The sequence below is a fragment of the Heptranchias perlo genome, chromosome 25 (assembly GCF_035084215.1).
Source record: "Heptranchias perlo isolate sHepPer1 chromosome 25, sHepPer1.hap1, whole genome shotgun sequence".
Lineage (NCBI taxonomy): Eukaryota > Metazoa > Chordata > Chondrichthyes > Hexanchiformes > Hexanchidae > Heptranchias > Heptranchias perlo.
Window position 1 is genome coordinate 45,492,759 of NC_090349.1, and position 21,441 is coordinate 45,514,199.

At 45.4% G+C, this 21,441-nt stretch overlaps 1 protein-coding gene across 1 annotated transcript in view; it reads left to right on the forward strand.

The window, feature by feature from the left end:
• Nucleotides 1-4,532: 4,532 nt before the first annotated feature.
• The window catches only part of LOC137342287 (syntaxin-2-like), a 46,796-nt gene continuing 29,887 nt past the window's right edge, over nt 4,533-21,441 (forward strand). Inside the window, exons 1-3 of the mRNA XM_068006198.1 lie at nt 4,533-4,766; nt 13,530-13,604; nt 14,602-14,701. Of these exons, the coding sequence (XP_067862299.1) occupies nt 4,737-4,766; nt 13,530-13,604; nt 14,602-14,701 (205 nt within the window). The 5' untranslated portion in view covers nt 4,533-4,736. The remainder of the gene's footprint in view (nt 4,767-13,529; nt 13,605-14,601; nt 14,702-21,441) is intronic.

Here is a 21,441-nt window from a genome sequence, read left to right on the forward strand (position 1 = left end):
TGGAGTTGTGTTTGTGGTGAGGTTGTGTTTGGAGTGGGGTTGTGTTTGGAGTGGGGTTGTGTTTGTGGTGAAGTTGTGTTTGTAGTGGGGTTGTGTTTGGAGTGGAGTTTTGTTTGGAGTGGGGTTGTGTTTGGTGTGGGGTTGTGTTTGGAGTTGAGTTGTGTTTGGAGTGGGGTTGTGTTTGTAATGGAGTTGTGTTTGTGGTGAAGTTGTGTTTGGACTGGAGTTGTGTTTGTGGTGAAGTTGTGTTTGGAGTGGGGTTGTGTTTGTAGTGAGGTTGTGTTTGTGGTGAAGTTGTGTTTGGAGTGGGGTTGTGTTTGGAGTTGAGTTGAGTTTATGTTTGGAAAGGATTGTGTTTGAGGATCGGTTGAGTTTGGGTTTGGATTAGTGATTGGATTTGAATTGAGTTTGGGGTTGTATTGGATTTGGGCACAGGTTGTGCTTGGGGGTGAGTTGAGTTTGTGTTTGGATAGGGGTTGTGTTTGGATAAGGGTCGTGTTTGGATAGGGTTTAGTCTGGATTCTTGTTTGGATGGGGCAAAGTTTGTCTTTGTACATGGTTTAGGTTTGGATTGGGTTTGTGTTTGGAGTGGGATTGGGTTTGGATTGGGTTTATATTTGGAGCAGTGTTGTGTTTGCACTTGGGTTGGGTTTGGAGTGGGGTTTGATTTTGGTGTTTGGAGTGGGGTTTGATGTTTGGAGTGGGGTTTGATGTTTGATGTTTGGAATGGGGTTGGGGTTTGATGTTTGATGTTTGGAGTGGGGTTGGGGTTTGATGTTTGATGTTTGGAATGGGGTTGGGGTTTGATGTTTGATGTTTGGAGTGGAGTTGGGGATTGATGTTTGAAGTGGGGTTTGATGTTTGATGTTTGGAGTGGGGTTGGGGATTGATGTTTGAAGTGGGGTTTGATGTTTGATGTTTGGAGTGGGGTTGGAGTTTGATGTTTGGAGTGGGGTTTGATGTTTGATGTTTGGAGTGGAGTTTGATGTTTGATGTTTGGAGTGGGGTTTGATGTTTGATGTTTATGGGGTTTGATGTTTGATGTTTGGAGTGGGGTTGGGGTTTGATGTTTGATGTTTGGAGTGGGGTTGGGGTTTGATGTTTGATGTTTGGAATGGGGTTGGGGTTTGATGTTTGATGTTTGGAGTGGGGTTTGATGTTTGATGTTTGGAGTGGGGTTTGATGTTTGATGTTTGGAATGGGTTTGATGTTTGGAGTGGGGTTTGATGTTTGATGTTTGGAGTGGGGTTGGGGTTTGATGTTTGATGTTTGGAATGGGGTTTGATGTTTGATGTTTGGAGTGGGGTTTGATGTTTGATGTTTGGAATGGGGTTTGATGTTTGGAGTGGGGTTTGATGTTTGATGTTTGGAGTGGGGTTGGGGTTTGATGTTTGATGTTTGGAGTGGGGTTGGGGTTTGATGTTTGATGTTTGGAGTGGGGTTGGGGTTTGATGTTTGATGTTTGGAGTGGGGTTGGGGTTTGATGTTTGATGTTTGGAGTGGGGTTGGGGATTGATGTTTGAAGTGGGGTTTGATGTTTGATGTTTGGAGTGGGGTTGGAGTTTGATGTTTGGAGTGGGGTTTGATGTTTGATGTTTGGAGTGGAGTTTGATGTTTGATGTTTGGAGTGGGGTTTGATGTTTGATGTTTGGAATGGGGTTTGATGTTTGATGTTTGGAATGGGGTTTGATGTTTGGAGTGGGGTTTGATGTTTGATGTTTGGAGTGGGGTTGGGGTTTGATGTTTGATGTTTGGAATGGGGTTTGATGTTTGATGTTTGGAGTGGGGTTTGATGTTTGGAGTGGGGTTTGATGTTTGATGTTTGGAGTGGGGTTGGGGTTTGATGTTTGATGTTTGGAGTGGGGTTGGGGTTTTGATGTTTGATGTTTGGAATGGGGTTGGGGTTTGATGTTTGATGTTTGGAGTGGGGTTGGGGATTGATGTTTGAAGTGGGGTTTGATGTTTGATGTTTGGAGTGGGGTGGGGATTGATGTTTGAAGTGGGGTTTGATGTTTGATGTTTGGAGTGGGGTTGGAGTTTGATGTTTGGAGTGGGGTTTGATGTTTGATGTTTGGAGTGGAGTTTGATGTTTGATGTTTGGAGTGGGGTTTGATGTTTGATGTTTGGAATGGGGTTTGATGTTTGGAGTGGGGTTTGATGTTTGATGTTTGGAGTGGGGTTGGGGTTTGATGTTTGATGTTTGGAGTGGGGTTGGGGTTTGATGTTTGATGTTTGGAATGGGGTTGGGGTTTGATGTTTGATGTTTGGAGTGGGGTTTGATGTTTGATGTTTGGAGTGGGGTTTGATGTTTGATGTTTGGAATGGGGTTTGATGTTTGGAGTGGGGTTTGATGTTTGATGTTTGGAGTGGGGTTGGGGTTTGATGTTTGATGTTTGGAATGGGTTTGATGTTTGATGTTTGGAGTGGGGTTTGATGTTTGATGTTTGGAATGGGGTTTGATGTTTGGAGTGGGGTTTGATGTTTGATGTTTGGAGTGGGGTTGGGTTTGATGTTTGATGTTTGGAGTGGGGTTGGGGTTTGATGTTTGATGTTTGGAGTGGGGTTGGGGTTTGATGTTTGATGTTTGGAGTGGGGTTGGGGTTTGATGTTTGATGTTTGGAGTGGGGTTGGGGATTGATGTTGAAGTGGGTTTGATGTTTGATGTTTGGAGTGGGGTTGGAGTTTGATGTTTGGAGTGGAGTTTGATGTTTGATGTTTGGAGTGGGTTTGATGTTTGATGTTTGGAATGGGGTTTGATGTTTGATGTTTGGAATGGGGTTTGATGTTTGGAGTGGGTTTGATGTTTGATGTTTGGAGTGGGGTTGGGGTTTGATGTTTGATGTTTGGAATGGGGTTTGATGTTTGATGTTTGGAGTGGGGTTTGATGTTTGGAGTGGGGTTTGATGTTTGATGTTTGGAGTGGGGTTGGGGTTTGATGTTTGATGTTTGGAGTGGGGTTGGGGTTTGATGTTTGATGTTTGGAGTGGGGTTGGGGTTTGATGTTTGATGTTTGGAGTGGGGTTGGGGTTTGATGTTTGATGTTTGGAGTGGGGTTGGGGATTGATGTTTGGAGTGGGGTTTGATGTTTGATGTTTGGAATGGGGTTTGATGTTTGATGTTTGGAGTGGCGGTTTGATGTTTGATGTTTGGAATGGGTTGGGGTTGGGGGTGGGAATGGGGCTGGCCTTTTCTCTAAACTGCCCCTTAAGAGACATTGGGTTGCTTCAGTGTCATCAACCCAAATAAAGTAACAAAAGTGCCCCTTTGTTAGAGGTGGCACAAACAATAAACACACAAATCATACAAAAGGAAAAGGAAACTTATGAATTAAATAATATTATTGTCACTATCCACTACACGGGACTGGGGTTGGGATTGGGGCGAGATTAAGAATGGGGGCAGATCTAGGATTGGGGGGCGGAGCTGGGACTAGGATTGGGGGGCGGGGCTGGAACTAGGATTGGGGGCGGGGCTGGGACTAGGATTGGGGGCGGGGCTGGGACTAGGATTGTGGGCGGGGCCGGGACTAGGATTGGGGCGGAGCTGGGACTAGGATTGGGGGCGGGGCTGGGACTAGGATTGGGGGCGGGGCTGGGACTAGGATTGTGGGCGGGGCCGGGACTAGGATGGGGCGGGGCTGGGACTAGGATTGGGGCGGAGCTGGGACTAGGATTGGGGCGGAGCTGGGACTAGGATTGGGGGCGGGGCTGGGACTAGGATTGGGGGCGGGGCTGGGACTAGGATTGTGGGCGGGGCCGGGACTAGGATGGGGCGGGGCTGGGACTAGGATTGGGGCGGGGCTGGGACTAGGATTGGGGCGGGGCCGGGACTAGGATTGGGGGCGGGGCTGGGACTAGGATTGGGGGCGGGGCCTGGACTAGGATTGGGGGCGGGGCCGGGACTAGAATTGGGGGCGGGCCGGGACTAGGATTGGGGGCGGGGCCGGGACTAGGATTGGGGGCGGGGCTGGGACTAGGATTGGGGGCGGGGCTGGGACTAGGATTGGGGGCGGGGCCGGGACTAGGATGGGGCGGGGCTGGGACTAGGATTGGGGCGGGGCTGGGACTAGGATTGGGGCGGGGCTGGGACTAGGATTGGGGGCAGGGCTGGGATTAGGATTGGGGGCAGGGCTGGGACTAGGATTGGGGGCAGGGCTGGGACTAGGATTGGGGGCGGGGCTGGGACTAGGATTGGGGGCGGGGCTGGGACTAGGATGGGGCGGGGCTGGGACTAGGATTGGGGAGGGGCTGGGACTAGGATTGGGGGCGGGGCTGGGACTAGGATTGGGGGCGGGGCCAGGACTAGGATTGGGGGCAGGGCCGGGACTAGGATTGGGGGCAGGGCTGGGACTAGGATTGGGGGCGGGGCTGGGACTAGGATTGGGGCGGGGCTGGGACTAGGATTGGGGGGCGGGGCTGGGACTAGGATTGGGGGGCGGGCTGGGACTCGGATTGGGGCGGGGCTGGGACTCGGATTGGGGGCGGGGCTGGGACTTGGAATGGGGGGCGGGGCTGGGGGCGGGGTCAGCCGGCTACTGCCTGTGTGTGAGCCCGCCTGTGCGCCTGTGCGAGTGCCGGCTGTTGTCGCCCCCCCCCTCTCTCGGTGCCGTCACTCTCCGGCGGGCGGGCGGCGGCTCCCCGGTCTCTTTAAAGCGGATCCGGGCGGAGGGAGCGGCCTGAGGCTCTGCCATTTAACCGGAGCGGCGGCCCGACGGACAAAGAACGGGAGTTTCCGTCATGAAGGACCGGCTGGGGGACCTGAGGGCGGTGAGTGAGCGGGGGGCCGGGGGCCGGGGGATCGGTAACCGGGGGGGCCGGTTGTGGCAGGCCCTTCTCTCCCGGTTAACGGCCTTTATTCGGTTCCCCGGGCCCGCTTGATTCGGGACCGTTATCCAGCGGGCTCCCGCCGCCGGGCGGACGCGTTTTCGAAAAGTCGGGCGATAAATGGGGAAAAATCTCCCCCCTCAACCCCGCCCAAAATAACCAAATATCCCATCAAACCTCATCCTTCCAGAGAGCGCCGGCCCATTGATTCCCCCCCCCCCCCCGCCCCCGCCAAATAAACCCTCAATCAGACCGTGATCTGAGGGACCCGCTCTCCCCCGCCCAGGAAACTTCAGACCCGATTCCCCACTCCACCCCCGCCAAACTTCAGACCCGATCGCCCGCCCCTCACCGGCCAGGAAACTTCAAACCTGATTTTCCACCCCCCCACCCGCCCGCCCAGGAAACTTCAGACCCGATCGCCCCCCCCCCCCCGCCCGCCCAGGAAACTTCAGACCCGATCGCTCCCCCTCCCCCCGCCCAGGAAACTTCAGACCCGATCGCTCCCCTCCCCCCGCCCAGGAAACTTCAGACCCGATCGCGCCCCCTCTCCCTGCCCAGGAAACTTCAGACCCGATCGCTCCCCCTCTCCCAGCCCAGGAAACTTCAGACCCGATCGCTCCCCCTCCCCCCGCCCAGGAAACTTCAGACCCGATCGCTCCCCCTCCCCCCGCCCAGGAAACTTCAGACCCGATCGCTCCCGCTCCCCCCGCCCAGGAAACTTCAGACCCGATCGCGCCTCCCCCCTCCCCCCGCCCAGGAAACTTCAGACCCGATCGTTCACCCTCCCCCCGCCCAGGAAACTTCAGACCCGATCGTTCACCCTCCCCCCGCCCAGGAAACTTCAGACCCGATCGTTCACCCTCCCCCCGCCCAGGAAACTTCAGACCCGATCGTTCACCCTCCCCCCGCCCAGGAAACTTCAGACCCGATCGTTCACCCTCCCCCCGCCCAGGAAACTTCAGACCCGATCGCGCCTCCCCCCGCCCCCCGCCCAGGAAACTTCAGACCCGATCGTCCCCCCTCCCCCCTCCCCCCTCCCAGGAAACTTCAGACCGATTGCCCCCACCGCCCAGGAAACTTCAGACCTGATCGCCCCTCCCCCGCCCAGGAAATGTCAGACAGGAAATCCCTCTTTTTCAAATTAACATGATGGGGAAGCGAGTGTGTCTTTTGCTTGAAGCCAATTGTTGAGTAAAAGAATGTTTGTATTTCTGGATGTGTGTTTAGAAATTGCCTTTGAGGGTGTAGCAGTCACTCAGTTAAATTAAAAGGTGCATTGTACTTTGAGATGCTCTGTGCTATTATAGCATTTAATTAGGTTTAATTAATAGAGCTGGACTTAAACATATGGATTTTTTGAAATGGTAAACACAATGTTCTAGAAAAGTGTAAAAGTTCAACACATAACTTCAGAAGTAAAAATGAAAGGTGTGGTGTCTGTGCAACAGATGTGACAGAAGGATATGATAACCTCACATTACGGATTGGATCTGCTTCTGATTGCAAGCAACAAACAAATGTCATAAAACAAATTGCAAAAATGTGTACCGCTGCAGTTATGTGGTCCGGTTTGGGCTGGTCAGTGTGAGTCAGATTCAATCCCCTTGCTGAGTGTCGGGAAACAGGACACTGCACGCACACTGCTCACTGGCGAAATTTCAAATAATAGATCGCTAAATGAGAGAAAGAAAGATTTGCATTTATATAGCAGCGTTCACGACCTCAAGACATACCAACGCGTTTTACAGCCATTGAAGTACATTTTGAAGTGTAGTCACTGTTGTAATGTAGGAAATGTGGCAGCCAATTTGTGCACAACAAGCTCCCACAAAGAGCAGTGAAATAAATGACCAGATATCTGTGTTGGTTGAGGAACCAGTGAGAGCTCCCTTGCTCGTCTTCAAGTCATGCCGTGGGATCTTTTATGTCCACCTGAGGGGGCAGACGGGACCTCAGTTTAACGTCTCATCCAAAAGACGGCACCTCTGGCAGCACTGCACTGGGAATGTTGGCCTTGATTTTGTGCTCAAGTCTCTGGAGTGGGACTTGAACCCACAACCTTGTGACTCAGAGGAGAGAGTGCTACCCACTGAGCCACAGCCGACACCTTGGTAAGCTCTTAAGGCAGTGCATCAACTGCAAGGTTCTTTTTAAACCACAGTGTGGTTTTAAAGGTGTGATATTTCATCTGTTTCGAGTGGTCTTGCGTCTCAGTCAAATTAGATTTGTATCATATGTTTTTAAACATTGCACAACACCAAGTGTGCAGTATAGCTGGGGCATGAGCAGCTGAAACTGCAGACAAGTTGACCTAGGAATGTTAACTACTTGCAACCTCAAGTGTGGTCTCATTGCCACTTGAAAGTTTAATAACTTTCTCTTGTATAATTTCATCTTTCAGTGCAGCAGTTTTCCTCAAATCTCTGATACTTTAAGAATTGTAGAAACATTAGGAAACTGGTTTGTGAACAGCCTTCATACTGGTTTGGTAGGGATTGTAGGTGAATCCTACAACAACAGCTTGCATTTATATAGCGCCTTGAATGTAGTAAAACGTCCCAAGGCGCTTCACAGGAGCGATTATCAAACAAAATTTGACACCGAACCACATAAGGAGATACTCTGACATGTGACCAAAAGCTTGGTCAAAGAGGTAGGTTTTAAGGAGGGTCATTAAAGCAGGAGCAAGGCAGAGAGGTTTAGGGAGGGAATTCCAGAGCTTAGGGCCCAGGCAGCTGAAGGCACGGCCGCCAATGGTGGAGCGATGGAAATCAGTGATGCGCAAGAGGCCAGAATTGGAGGAGCGCAGAGATCTTGGAGGGTTGTAGGGTCTGGAGGAGGTTACAGAGATAGGGAGGGGGCGAGGTTCATGGAGGGATTTGGAAACGGGGATGAGAATTTTAAATTTGAAGCATTGCCGGACCGGGAGCCAATGTAGGTCAGCGAGCACAGGGGGTGATGGGTGAACGGGACTTGGTGCGAGTTAGGATATGGGCAGCAGAGTTTTGGATGAATAAAGTTGCCTTTTTATTTAGAGCGTTTTTCTCTTAACTGCAGTATATACTTTGGGGTCCTTTTAATGAGAACTCCAGTGTGTTGATGCAGATGGTTAGTGTTAATTTTATTTTTCTCAAGATATTTTGCTGAAAATATCTTTGTGAAGTCTCTCGCTCTAAAGCAGCTGCTGGCTGTCACATTAGTCACCGTCTGGTTGAGAGTTAACGAGATTACACTAGCAAACACAATCTGTATTCTGATTTCTAATCATATGCTCAATGTTATCAGTCTTTGAATAGATAATTTGTTCAGTTGGAAAGCTGGTATTCTCTCCCCTCTCTTCCCCACACCTTCCAACACTAATATGCTGACTCTGGTATAGTTGTACAGGTACGGGTCATTCTTTAGTACCGAGCCAGGGTGACCATTCTTTATGGATGAGTCTAGTCAGTGAATGTTTTACAGTATTTTACTATGGGTAAGAAGGAACGAACGTGTATTTAATTTGAACCTTTCAGGACATCCCAAAACGCTTCACAGCCAGAGAATTACTCTTGAAGCCACTCTTCCTTAAAACCTAACTCTTCGACCAATCTTTTGGTCACCTGTCTTAATATCTACTTATGTGGCTCGGTGTCAAATTTTGTTTGATAATCGCTCCTGTGAAGCATCTTGGGGCATTATACTACGTTAAAGGCACAATGCAAGTTGTTGTTTTTGTGTATTCACTGTTGTGATGTAATGTAGGGAAATGTGGCAGCCAATATGCGCACAGTAAGATCCCACAGTGTCTTCCTCATCCTCCCTCTGTAAATCAGCTGGAACGGGGGACTCAGCACAGCGAGTTTCAAACCTGCGTCCCATTCTGGCATGTGCTTCTCTCGTTCCCTTCTCCTAATTTTATGGACAGTGCAGAATGTCTAGTACTGTTGAGAGTATCCAAGGCTGTAAAATCTTTGTGGCTCCATTCTGTGCTTGTCCTTTATGTAAATACTCTGTAGCAAATGATAGAAAAAGTACAATGCTTCAGTGCATATTGGCTTTCTTTTTGGACTAATCTAGCCAAAATATTGAAGTTGGCAATGTTCCTGAAATGTGTGCTATTGTAAATAATGAGCTATTTTAACTTGGGTGCAGACTATATAGGAATATAGGAAGATAGGAACAGGAGTAGGCCATTCAGCCCCTCGTGCCTGCTCCGCCATTTGATAAGATCATGGCTGATCTGTGATCCAGCTCCATATACCTGCCTTTGGCCCATATCCCTTAATACCTTTGGTTGCCAAAAAGCTATCTATCTCAGATTTAAATTTAGCAATTGAGCTAGTATCAATTGCCGTTTGCGGAAGAGAGTTCCAAACTTCTACCACCCTTTGTGTGTAGAAATGTTTTCTAATCTCACTCCTGAAAGGTCTGTCTCTAATTTTTAGACTGTGCCCCCTACTCCTAAAATCCCCAACCAGCGGAAATAGTTTCTCTCGATCCACCCTATCTGTTCCCCTTAATATCTTATAAACTTCGATCAGATCACCCCATAACCTTCAAAACTCCAGAGAATACAACCCCAATTTGTGTAATCTCTCCTCGTAACTTAACCCTTGAAGTCAGAGTATCATTCTTGTAAACCTACGCTGCACCCCCTCCAAGGCCAATATGTCCTTCCAAAGGTGCGGTGCTCAGAACTGCTCACAGTACTCCAGGTGCAGTCTAACCAGGGTTTTGTATAGCTGCAGCATAACTTCTGCCCCCTTATACTCTAGTCCTCTAGATATAAAGGCCAACATTCCATTTGCCTTCTTGATTATTTTCTGCACCTGTATTCCTGATTCTTTGAGTCAGACCTACATACTGTACTTGGTGCTGGATTTAGTCTGCCGTGCAGCTGATAATTCCCTGCAAGTGCTAAGTGGCTTGAAAGAACAATTTAAAAAAAAATGTGGGTGGGGAAAGTTAGTGGTAAGATCTGGTGGGCCTCAAAAGTATTGAGTAAGGAGTGCAGTTATATGGCATTCAAACCAATAAAGCCATTTGTCTCCACCTTGCCTGAATTTGTTTTTACTTCAGAGATTCTTTTAATTTTATTTTCACTGATCTCAATATTGCAAGAGTCAATATGTTGGAACTGCGAGGGTACTCCCTTCCGCACTTGTACTGTCATCGGGGAAGAGGAAACATTTCTAAAGTTGTTCTCTTTAGAGCAGGGAAGGTTATAGGGAGATTTAATAGAGGTGTTCAAAATCATGAAGGGTTTGGATAGAGTAAATAAGGAGAAACTGTTTCCAGTGGCAGGAGGGTCGGTAACCAGAGGGCACAGATTTAAGATAATTGGCAAAGGAAGCAGAGGGGAAATGAGTTTTGTTTACGCAGTGCACTGTTATGATCTGGATTTCACTGCCTGAAAGGGTGACAGAAGCAGATTCAATAGTAACTTTCAAAAGGGAATTGGATAAATACTTGAAGGGGTGAAACTTGCAGGGCTATGGGGACATGGCAGGAGATTGGGCCTAATTGGATAGCTCTTTCAAAGAGCAGGCACGATGGGCCGAATGGGTTCCGTCTGTGCTGTATTATTATATGAGAGGGTTGTCCTATGAGGAGAGATTGAGTAGAATGGTCCTATACTCTCTGGAGTTTAGAGGAATGAGAGGTGATCTCATTGAAACATATAAAATTCTTAGAGGGCTTTACAAGGTAGATGCTGCGAGGTTGTTTCCCCTGGCTGGAGAGCAGAGCTCGGGGTCATAATCTCAGGATAAGGAGTCAGCCATTTAGGACTGATGAGGAAAAGCATTTTCACTCAGAGGGTTGTGAATTGTTGGAATTCTCTACCCCAGAGGGCTGTGGCTGCTCAGTTGTTGAGTATATTCAAGACTGAGAGAGATTTTTGGACACCAAGGGATATGGGGATTGGGTAGGAAAGTGGAGTTGAGGTCAAAGTTCAGCCATGATCTTATTGAACGGTGGAGCAGGCTCGAGGGACGTGTGGTCTACTCCTGCTCCAATTTCTTATGTTCCTATGATTTCTAAGGCAGGGAGAGGCGATGGAGTTGCTTCTGGTTAGGCATCCCAGCAGAGTCAAAACCACAAGCTAAAATTAAAGCTTCATTGAATCATTTATCTTTCTGCAGTCAAACATCCCAATGATTCCATGGCTGTAACTTTCCCCAGGCTAGTACTCTGTTTGTTTTATATCTCTCCACTATTATCACATTCTTCCTTCCAGCATGTTCACTGTGTTGAAATCGAGATTTATCACACTGTCTCCTGCTCCAATTCATTCTTACCCAGGACCTCAGGACTGTACAATCCCAGGGCACATTTACAGCTACTTTTCATTGCTGATTTAAACACCTGCTGTTTTTTTCAGATTTCTGTACTCTTTTTAGTATCAAAACTGGGAGAAAATTGGGAGCAAAAATTGCAACCAAAGAAACCTAGGTAAATTTGGAGGAAATCAGTTTTAAAAAGGATTTTTTTTTTATCTGCAACATTCCTAAAATTCAAAACAAGCAAGGGACTTAAAGTTTTTCTACTGTCTAATGTACAATTGGTGCTGAAAAATAGATCCTATTTTGCACTAGTACAGTTTCAGTTTACAATTCATGTGTTTCTATCTGCTTTTCCTTCTCATTTTTTGATTAATTTGTATCACAACTTCCTGAAAAACACTTGTTTTCCAAGCAATGGTGGCTCTTCTCATCATTGCTTGAACTTCGCCTACTTCTTAACTGGTCCTCGTAGAGTTTGTATAGTTAATATATTCAAAGGTGACATTTTCCTTTTTTAAAGAGAATTTATTTCAGTATTATGCGATGATTATCTCCTTAATGAGCTAGATAAATGTAATAACAATACAAAGAAACCAAACCTTGAAAGCTCCTGTTCCTTTCAGTGTTAATTCTATTACAGTATTCTCAAGTGATATTTTCTGGTCAGATATGATGTCTGTCTCTAATTCCCTTAATTACGGTAAAGAAAGAACTAGCATCTATATAGCTCTACTAGTGCAAAATAGCATTTATTTTTTGTGTGGTGGTGTGTGTGTGTGGGTGGGTGTTCTCCCAAGGTGCCTCACGGAAACGTAATAAAAACAAAATGGACACGAGCAAAAGGAGGCAATATTGGGGTGGGACACCGAAAACTTGTTCAAAGAAGTGGGTTTAAAGGAGGGTCTTAAAGGAACGGAGAGGAGAGGTTGAGGGAGGGAATTCCAGAGCATGGGGCCTAGGCGGCTGAAAGCACAGCTGTCAATGGTGAGGCGAAGAGACCAGAGTCAGAAGAATGGAGGGTTGAAGGTGGTTGTTACAGGGCTGGAGGAGGTTACAGAGCTAGGGAGGGGAAAGGTATTTAAACACAAGGAGGAGAGTTTTAAATTTTGAGGGGTTGGGGGACTGGGAGCCAATGTAGCTCAGGATGGACAGGGGTGATGTGCGAGATAAGACACGGGCAGCAGAGTTTTGGATGAGCCACAGCCTCCCTTTTGGAGGACAACTTCAGGTTTATGTTGCCCACTCCCTTCCCCAGTGCAGCCAGCATGGGTCGGACACAGACTCTGAACTCTGTAAACTGAGCAGAACAGTCTTGATACTTTTTGGGAGTCATGTTAAACTTTTCATGACATGCTGTTCCATACGTGATCCTTTTGGCTGTGCGTTGGAGCCCAACAAGATGGTCCTTTTGGGAGATAGTGCCTTAGAATTGTAGAATGTTACAGCACAGAAACAGACTATTTGTCCCATTAAGTCTGCACTGGCGTTTCTCTCCATGTCTTCATGTGCTGACCAGTATGATGCCTTTTACCCAGATTCTAAACTGCTCTATTATAGTCTAGTTTAGTAATGCTGAAATTCAGTCTAGATACATCCCTAGAATTTTAGTAAAGCATAATGCTGAGCATGCAACATTATCACACCGACACTTTTTTTTAAGTGTGTATTTTTACATTAGAATTTAGGTAAAACGTTAAGAGTGTGTGGAATGCTCATGCTGTCTCCATTTCGACTGTGGATAAACACCCAGGCGCACGATAAATTACAGATTTTTGTCAGTCTAAAGATGGGCTGAGGCTGGAGAAAGTATTTTCAGTTATATAATACAAGGGTGAGGTTGTAATTTGAGGTGAATTAAGAGCAGTGCACCAGAAGTGAATGACACTTTAAAACCTGTTGGTTTGAGAATTGGTTTCTATGGTGTGTTGGTAGCATTATAAATAAGCCTGGTGACACTATAGTGACTGCTCTTGCCGTGTGTAGAATTGTGGCTTGAAATTTTGATTGCAGAAATATGTTCTGCAAATAATATATTGTACCTCAGAATGACCACTACATCAAACAAACGCTCTGCGGGATCAAACGGATATTGTAAGGTGGGGTGAGAAGAGGATGCTGGCAAAACAGCAAGCAAAGAGGTTGGAGATGGTAAGAAATCCTTGATGGGTCCAAGTTAGTGTGGGACACAGTGATAGCAGTGGGATGTAGGGTGAAAATAACGGGTTTTGGGTCATAACAAATGAATTGGTTTGGGAGTCCTGACAATGGATTAGTGGAAGAAGTGAGGATAAATCAGAGGGGGTTGTTTTTTAAAAAAACAGGCACACTACAGTAGCAGTTCAGAAGTAAAACCAACATTCTGTATTGCTGAAAATGTGTTTCTTGGAGAATTTATTTGTTATTTGCTAATTGTGTTTTTTTGGTTGTCCATCTGTAGTACAAAGAAAATTATGATGATGAAGTGACTATCACTGTGGAAAAGGACCACTTTATGGATGAGTTCTTCCATCAGGTAGGAAGTTGGAACATGGGGGCACGGGAGTGGGTCTTGTGGGTATCAGTTGGTCCTGTTACAACTACTCGTTACACTGGGCGAGCGCACTTGACAATACGTATGTTTTTCTTCACTTTTGTCATTATTGTTCTTTGCCTATTCCTTTCGTGCCCTCCCCACTCCCTCCCCCTCACTTTGAGAGGCATGCGGGCAACACATTACCAGTGCTAATCTGCAGCTATCTGCTTGCACAAGTATCTGACTCCCACCAGTTCTCCATTTCCCTCCTTGGTGAGGAAGGAACCCCTTCACTGGCTGCTGGACTGAGCTTGCTGTCTGAGAAGCCAACTCCATTACATATACGGAAATGTACAGATAGAGCTAATACTCGATCATGTAAGTTATTGTCATGAACACTTAGCCAATTAGAAAAGAGAAGGCTGAGGGGTGACCTGATAGAGGCCTTTAAGATTATGAAAGGGATCGATGGAGAAGATGTTTCCACTTGTGGGGGAGACCAGAACTAGGGGCCATAAATATAAGATAGTCACTAATAAATCCAATAGAGAATTCAGGAGAAACTTCTTCTCCCAGAGAGTGGTGAGAATGTGGAACTCGCTACCACAAGGAGTAGGTGAAGTGAATAGCAGAGATACATTTAAGGGGAAGCTGGATAAACACATGAGGGAGAAAGGGATAGAAGGATATGCTGATAGGGTGAAATGGGAGGAGGCTCATGTGGCGCATGAACACTGGCATAGACCAGTTGTGCTGTACACTCTGTAATTTAAAAGCCACTTTTGGAGTAGAGCCATCAGTTTAAAATAAGTGGCTTATCCTGAACAGGGAGCCCTGAAAACACCAGTGGCTGTTGCATTAACTTTTGTACATTGCTGTAACTGTATGTTGTGTAGACTTGCGATCTAGTTTTTTTAGCATTAATGCCAATTCTGTATTAAATTGGTGTATTGGATATATGAATACGACTTTTAACTACAGAAGATTTATGTTACAGGTTGAGCTAATCCGGGGATACATTGACCGTATTTCAGAAAATGTGGACGAGGTGAAGAAGAAGCATAGCATCATCCTATCGGCACCAAACCCTGAAGGGAGTAAGTAGCGGCTTGAAAAAGTTTCTAAATGGCAGCTGTATTAATGTTATACAGATGTTCTGTTCGCAGTTGACATTAGTGTCATGTGGTTTAGAAGTTACAGCAATGAAAAGCCATTTGGAATCAAGTAGATCCAAGGAATTCAACCACCTCCTACCCGAGACTGGGAAATGTGTTTAATCAGTGTGTCCACTTTCTTGACATTAAACACATTCCTGATTGAGGCTACAATAAACAGGAGATGAAATCTGCTAGGAGGTGGCTCCATTACAGCAAAGAGCTATTTTTTTGCAAATAGCTGAAAACCAATGTGGATGGAAGTAACATGCTCTAGGGAAATGCATTGGTGAACCATCCCCAGTATGTGGACTTAAACCTGCTTGCTCATTTTCTAGTGCTTAGGTACCCAGTAACGAGGATGTGATGGGGTCTGTTGCCTGGATTGGATTTGAGGGCCTTGGTGTGATGGAACCGTCAAATCTCGCTACCATTTCCTGAACTTCGGGTAGGAGATGGTTAAATTCATTGGGTCTACTTGATGGTTTCAAAGGGCTTTTCATTACTGTAACTTCCAAGCCACATACACTACTGTCAACTGAGAGCAGATTCTAAGGTTTTTGAATGCAGCAGAATGCACTCTGACTTATAGCCTTCAAACTCCGTCAGGCCTTTGCTGGAAAAGTGGGAAAAGGAATTTTGTAAAGACAAGTCGATTGTGCAGTGTCATTTCAAGGTATGTGAAAGTAAGAGGGTGCAAATAATTGTGTGCGTTTTTGCAAGTGAGCTAACTGAAATTGCAAGTTGGGAATAGATCACCTGATGAGTTATTTAGTCTACTTCAGCCACACTTTCAAATATTTTTAATGAACTGCTTTAATACTCAGGCATGTAGGCTGTTATTTCTACTTGATTCAGCAGCAAGTTATGGCGCTCCATACAAACATGCGAATTACGAGTAGGAGTAGGCCATTCGGCCCCTCGAGCCTGCTCTGCCATTTGATAAGATCATGGCTGATCTGATTGTGACCTCAACCCGACATTCCTGTCTCCCTACTATAACCTTTGACTCCCTTGATAATCAGGAATCTATCTAATTCAGCCTTAAATATTCAATGACCCTGCCTCCACCGCTGTCTGGGGAAGGGAGTTCCACAGAATCTCAATCCACTGAGAAAAAATTTGTCCTCATCTCTGTCTTAAATGGGCGACCCCTTATTTTTAAACTGTGGCCCCTAGTTCAAGTCTCTTCCACAAGGGGAAACATCCTCTCAACATCTACCCCTTCAAGTCCCCTCAGGATCTTATCTGTTTCAATAAAATCACCTCTCATTCTTCTAAACTCCAGTGTATACAGGCCCAACTTGTCCAACCTTTCCTCATAAGATAACCCCCTCATCCCAGGAATCAGTCGAGTGAACATTTCTGAACCGCCTCCAAAGCAATTATGTCCTTTCTTAAATAAGGAAACCAAAACTGCGCACAATATTCTAGATGTGGTCTCACCAATGCCCTGTACAACTGTAGCAAAACATCTCTACTTTTATATTCCATTCCCCTTGCAATAAATAATAACATTCCATTTGCCTTTCTAATCTCTTGCTGTACCTGCATACTAACTTTTTGTGATTCATGTACTCGGACACCCAGATCCCTCTGACTCAGAATTCTGCAATCTCTCTCCATTTAAATAATATACTGCTTTTCTATTCCTCCTGCCAAAGTGGACAAGTTCACATTTTCCCACATTATTCTCCATCTACCAATTTTTTGCCCACTCGCTTAACCTATCTATATCCCTTTGCAGGCTCCTTATGTCCTCTTCACAATTTACTTTTCTACCTACCTTTGTGTCATCAGCAAATTTAGCAACCATACATTCGGTCCTTTCAACCAAGTCATTGATAGTCATATCTATTTCATTCTAATGTATAACATTTCCTAGTAAATTCAAACATTTATTTTGTGGTCGGTCAAGGAGCTGAAATTTATAGCTGCTCCATGATTTGCTGAGTAAAATCTCTTCATGACTCATAGACTAGCCTTGTATTCCCTGGAGTATAGAAGATTAATAAGGTAGAGAGAAACTATTTCCTCTGGTGGTGGTGGGGGGAGTCCCGAACAAGGGGGCATAACCTTAAAATTAAAGCTAGGCTGTTCAGAGGTGATGTCAGGAAGCACTTTTTCTCACACAGGGTAGTGGAAATCTGGAACTCTCCCATAAGCTGTTACCGCTGGGGGTCAATTGAAAATGTTGAAATTGATAGATTTTAGTTGGTTTAGGGTATTAAGGGATATGGAGCAAAGGCAGGTAAATGGAGTTAAGGTCAGGATCTAATTGAATGGCAGAGTAGATTCGAGGGGCTGAATAGCCTCCTCTTGTTCCTATGAGAGAGAGATACTAGTGAAATGAGTTGATTGCTAATTAAAAATGAGTAAGGAAGGACAGTAGGCATAGAGTCACTGTTACTGGACTCGAGAGCTTTACTAGCTGTTGGTTTCTGGTTGATTGTGCTTACACTAGAAATTGCATCACCTGAAAATTAAACCATCGCCATAAATGCTATGCTCGAATGGGTGGGAATTCTATACGTTAGATTAACAACTTGCATTTATATAATACCTTTTAACGTAGTGCTGTCTTAATGTTATAAAAGATTGTTTAACTTTCCCAGAATCATATATAGTTCTTCTAAACTAAAGATGCTTTGAGCCTGAGACAGTTGGCTCTTGTCAGATTTTATACACCTGCGATTTTCTAAAATAAACCCTGTCCTTTTTATTTACTTTTGCTGCCTCTCTCTCTCTCTTTTGTGAAACTGGACATTTCTTGTGCAGAAGATTGTGGCATCATTTACTTACAGTAAAATCCTGTCTAATCCACATAGACCAGGGCCCAAAATAAGGAAGTGGGGAGTCTCCATGTTCTTGTTTCTAGGAAACGGAACATAACATGGAAGAGTTGGCATGGTTACTGAGTTGTCGGTCTCCAGTTACAAGCCATTAAAATGTGACTAATGAGCGGGTAAATTCAGTCCAAATGGTACATTAGGGTGCGGGTGGTACCTGTTCAGTCACACTGGTAGGCTCGGACAGTATTAAGAAATGACAGGTACACACTTCTCTCCTGTCACCCATTTGAGGCGAGATTTTTGTCCCTTTTAAGGTCTCGAGTAGCATGTCTGCACCAAAATGGGATTACAGTTTGTGGGTCATTGTGAAGTATGAATGAACTATTATACCTTTAGAAGTTATAAGGAAGATTTTCCTGTGTGCGTATTTTGTTTGATAATCGATCCTCTGAAGCGCCTTGGGACGTTAAAGGCACTCTATAAATGCAAGTTGTTGTTGTATCAGCTGAACGCCAAATATTGGGCTCCTTGCAATTCAGCCTGCCCGATTCTCTGATATTCGGGTGATTTAGTAGGCCCAGGCACAGATCCAAGAAAGTCTCCTTTTATATCCTTTGGTGGAATGACTTGAGTTTGACTGGTAGGTTTTGCTGAGGTGAGTGTGATTTCTTGGTCAGTGACATCAGGTGTCAGCCGTGGCTCAGTGGGTAGCACTCTCGCCTCAGAGTCAGAAGGTCATGGGTTCAAGCCCCACTGCAGGGACTTGAGCACATAATCTAGGCTGACATTCCAGCGCAGTACTGAGGGAGCGCTGCACTGTGGAGGTGCCGTCTTTTGGATGAGATGTTAAACCGAGGCCCCATCTGCTCCGCCAGGTGGATATAAAAAAAATTCTCTACTATTTTGAAGAAGAGCAGGGAACCTCTCCCTGGTGTCCTGGCCAATATTTACCCTTCAACCAACATCACAAAAACAGATTATCTGGTTGCTATCAGATTGCTGTTTGTGGGATCTTGCTGTACGCAGATTGGCTGCCACCTTTCCTACATTACAACAGTGACTACACTGCAAAAGTACTTAGTTGGCTGTAAAATGCTTTGGGACGTCCTGAGGTCGTGAAAGGTGCTATAGCAATGCACCTTCTTTCTTTAGTGCCCTGCTACATGAATGAAACAGTTTTTAATCTGCTGTTGATTGAAGCAAAGGATAATCTGTGTCAATATTTGTGCAATATTTTGCCATAATTTTTCGTGTCTGCTTTATGTAACTCAGAACTGCAGAATTATTTAATATGTGTCTGTTTTACTGTGGTATCCAGGAAGTACTAGAATGTTATGTGTTTTCTTGCCCAGAATTGGAGTCTGACAGCTGGGTGTGTGTGAAGGCAAGCAGTCAAGCCGATATGTCAGACCTACACAAGGATGTGGCAGGAGGCTGTGGGGAAGTATGTTCAACAGCGGCACTAAACATAAAAAGAGAAGTCCTTGCCTTTTCCTCATTTTAAGATTTCAATCATAATTACCTTACGTGAGCTCCATTGAAACCGTGTCTCATTACACTTAATATCTTCAAGCACTGTGAGCTATCAAGAAGTCATGAGTCTGTATCAAAATATCTACTTCACACTGTATTAGTACAGCGTCAGCAATAATTGACAATTATTTATTCTGTTTTCTCTCTTGGAGATATTGGTTGAGTGTTACAGCTTTTCTGAAACTTGGTCGTTAACTGTTTGTGTTAGCTCTTGTGAAAGGGCTGACTCGTGCACACGTGCAGTGTGAAGGGGTGACTCAGTCACCAATGCACCAAGAGCTCCCCTCGCTTTCTTCATCTTTCATTAAACTGTTATTACTGAAGGAAGTGTGAAGTGATGCATTTTGGGAGGAAAAATGAGGAGAGGCAGAATAAACTAACTAGTACTATTTTAAAGGGGGTGCAGGAACAGAGACACCTGGGGGGTTCACATGCATAAATCTTTGAAGGTGGCAGGACAAGTTTAGAAGGCTTTTTTTTTAAAAAAGCAGACAGGATCCTTGGCTTTAAAAATAGAGGCCATAGAGTACAAAAGCAAGGCAGTTATACTAAACCTTTACAAAACACTGGTTAGGCTTCAGCTGGCGTATTGTGTTCAGTTCTGAGCACCGCACTTTAGGAAGGATGTCAAGGCCTTGGAGAGGGTGCAGAGGAGATTTACTAGAACGGTACCAGGAATGGATGCAGACTCAATAGTAACTTTCAAAAGGGAATTGGATAAATACTTGTAAAGGAAAAATTTGCAGAGCTATGGGGAAAGTGCGGGGGAGTTGGACTAATTGATCTCATGGTATAACTTGCATCAAGTCAGCTGGCACATTGCTTTATAAAATCGAGCATTGCATTATTTTTGAGGTGGCCTATCCTTTTAGGGCCACACGGTATAAGTGATGTAGATCTTGAGTTGAATTAGAGGTTAGTTGCTGGTTAGGGATGTCTGCAGATTGGGAGTTCTTTGTAAATTTCCAAGTCTTAAGAAACCAGCATGAAGTAACTGACTTTAAAATATACAGGTCTGACATTTTGAAATGATGATGAATGTGTGATGGAGACAAGATTCCTGGACCTGATTTCTTAAGCATATGTGAGATCTCTATTTCGTAAGTCAGAGGATACACTTATGTCAGGAACATTGTCTCATGTAACATTAAGTGCATTATTATGCTGAGATGGTGCAGTTGTGTGTAACAGGTGTACCCCTTTTTTAAGGCCATATGGTCTAAGCTGCACCTTCTCGAGGTCAGTTAGAGGCCAATTGACATCAGGAACTTCCCAAGAAAAATCAGAAGAAATGAGCAGGAAATGATTAGTTTTGTCGGTGGTTGACACTTGAGAAATTTGTTTATGTACCAGAGGATCTCCAACGGTAAGTTGATGCACGATGTATTATTCTGCTGCTAAGGGGAGTATTGTCCCTTTAAGGCCGCAGTTTGATTAAGTGAAGGTCCAAGCACGTCAGTTATTGATTAGGGAACTTTGCCGATTGCAAAGAGCTTCCAAGTTTCAGGCTCAAGATCCACGACTGGCTTTCTCTTCTAAATTGTTTTGTATCCGCAATAAAAGTGTGATATCTGGCGGTCCGTGTCTATGTCCGAACCCTCTAGAAACTAGTTGAGATCAGGAAGGTGTTGAAGTGACACCTGCCCTGGATTTATTCAACAGGTGGTCCTATTGATCGAACTGGAGTCAGCGATCCCATTGCCCCTTGATGCTGATCTGAAGCTATCGGTTTCCTGAGTTGCAGCCAAATTCACTTTCTGCAAGGTATGCAGCCCCTATTGCACGAGTGAATTATAGAATCTAACTTCAACTTCCGTTTAAAAAGATTCTGAAATTTGATTATGAAAATTGCAAGTGAACATTTCTCCCCACTCTACTGACATCTCGATATTAAATTGGTTCTTAATTGCTTTGACAATATTTTATTGATATGCATGGAAACCAGTGCCCATACTTGGGAAATCCACAGGGATAAAGTTTTTTGTTTGCGCACTCTTTTTTTTTTATCCAGAGCCTCACCCCACTTCCCCATGCCTAGAAAGGGTGGGTACAGGTTGACCAGTGCTAGGGCTGTCAGGTGTGAGCATGGATGCTGCTGGAGTTTAACTAGCTTAAACAATGCAGCTTGCCAACACAGAGCACTGGTAAGCTTTCCACTTCCTGTCCAGTTAGGACCAACCTACCCATTAGTTTTTACGTAGAATGTACAGCACAGAAACAGGCCATTCGGCCCAACTGGTCCATGCTGGTGTTTATGCTTCACACGAGCCAAATAGAGTTTGCAAGATTATGTGGTACCGAGTGGAAGAATTCCAGCCCCAGTGACAAACCCACTGGGAGTGTCAAGTCTGCCAAGGA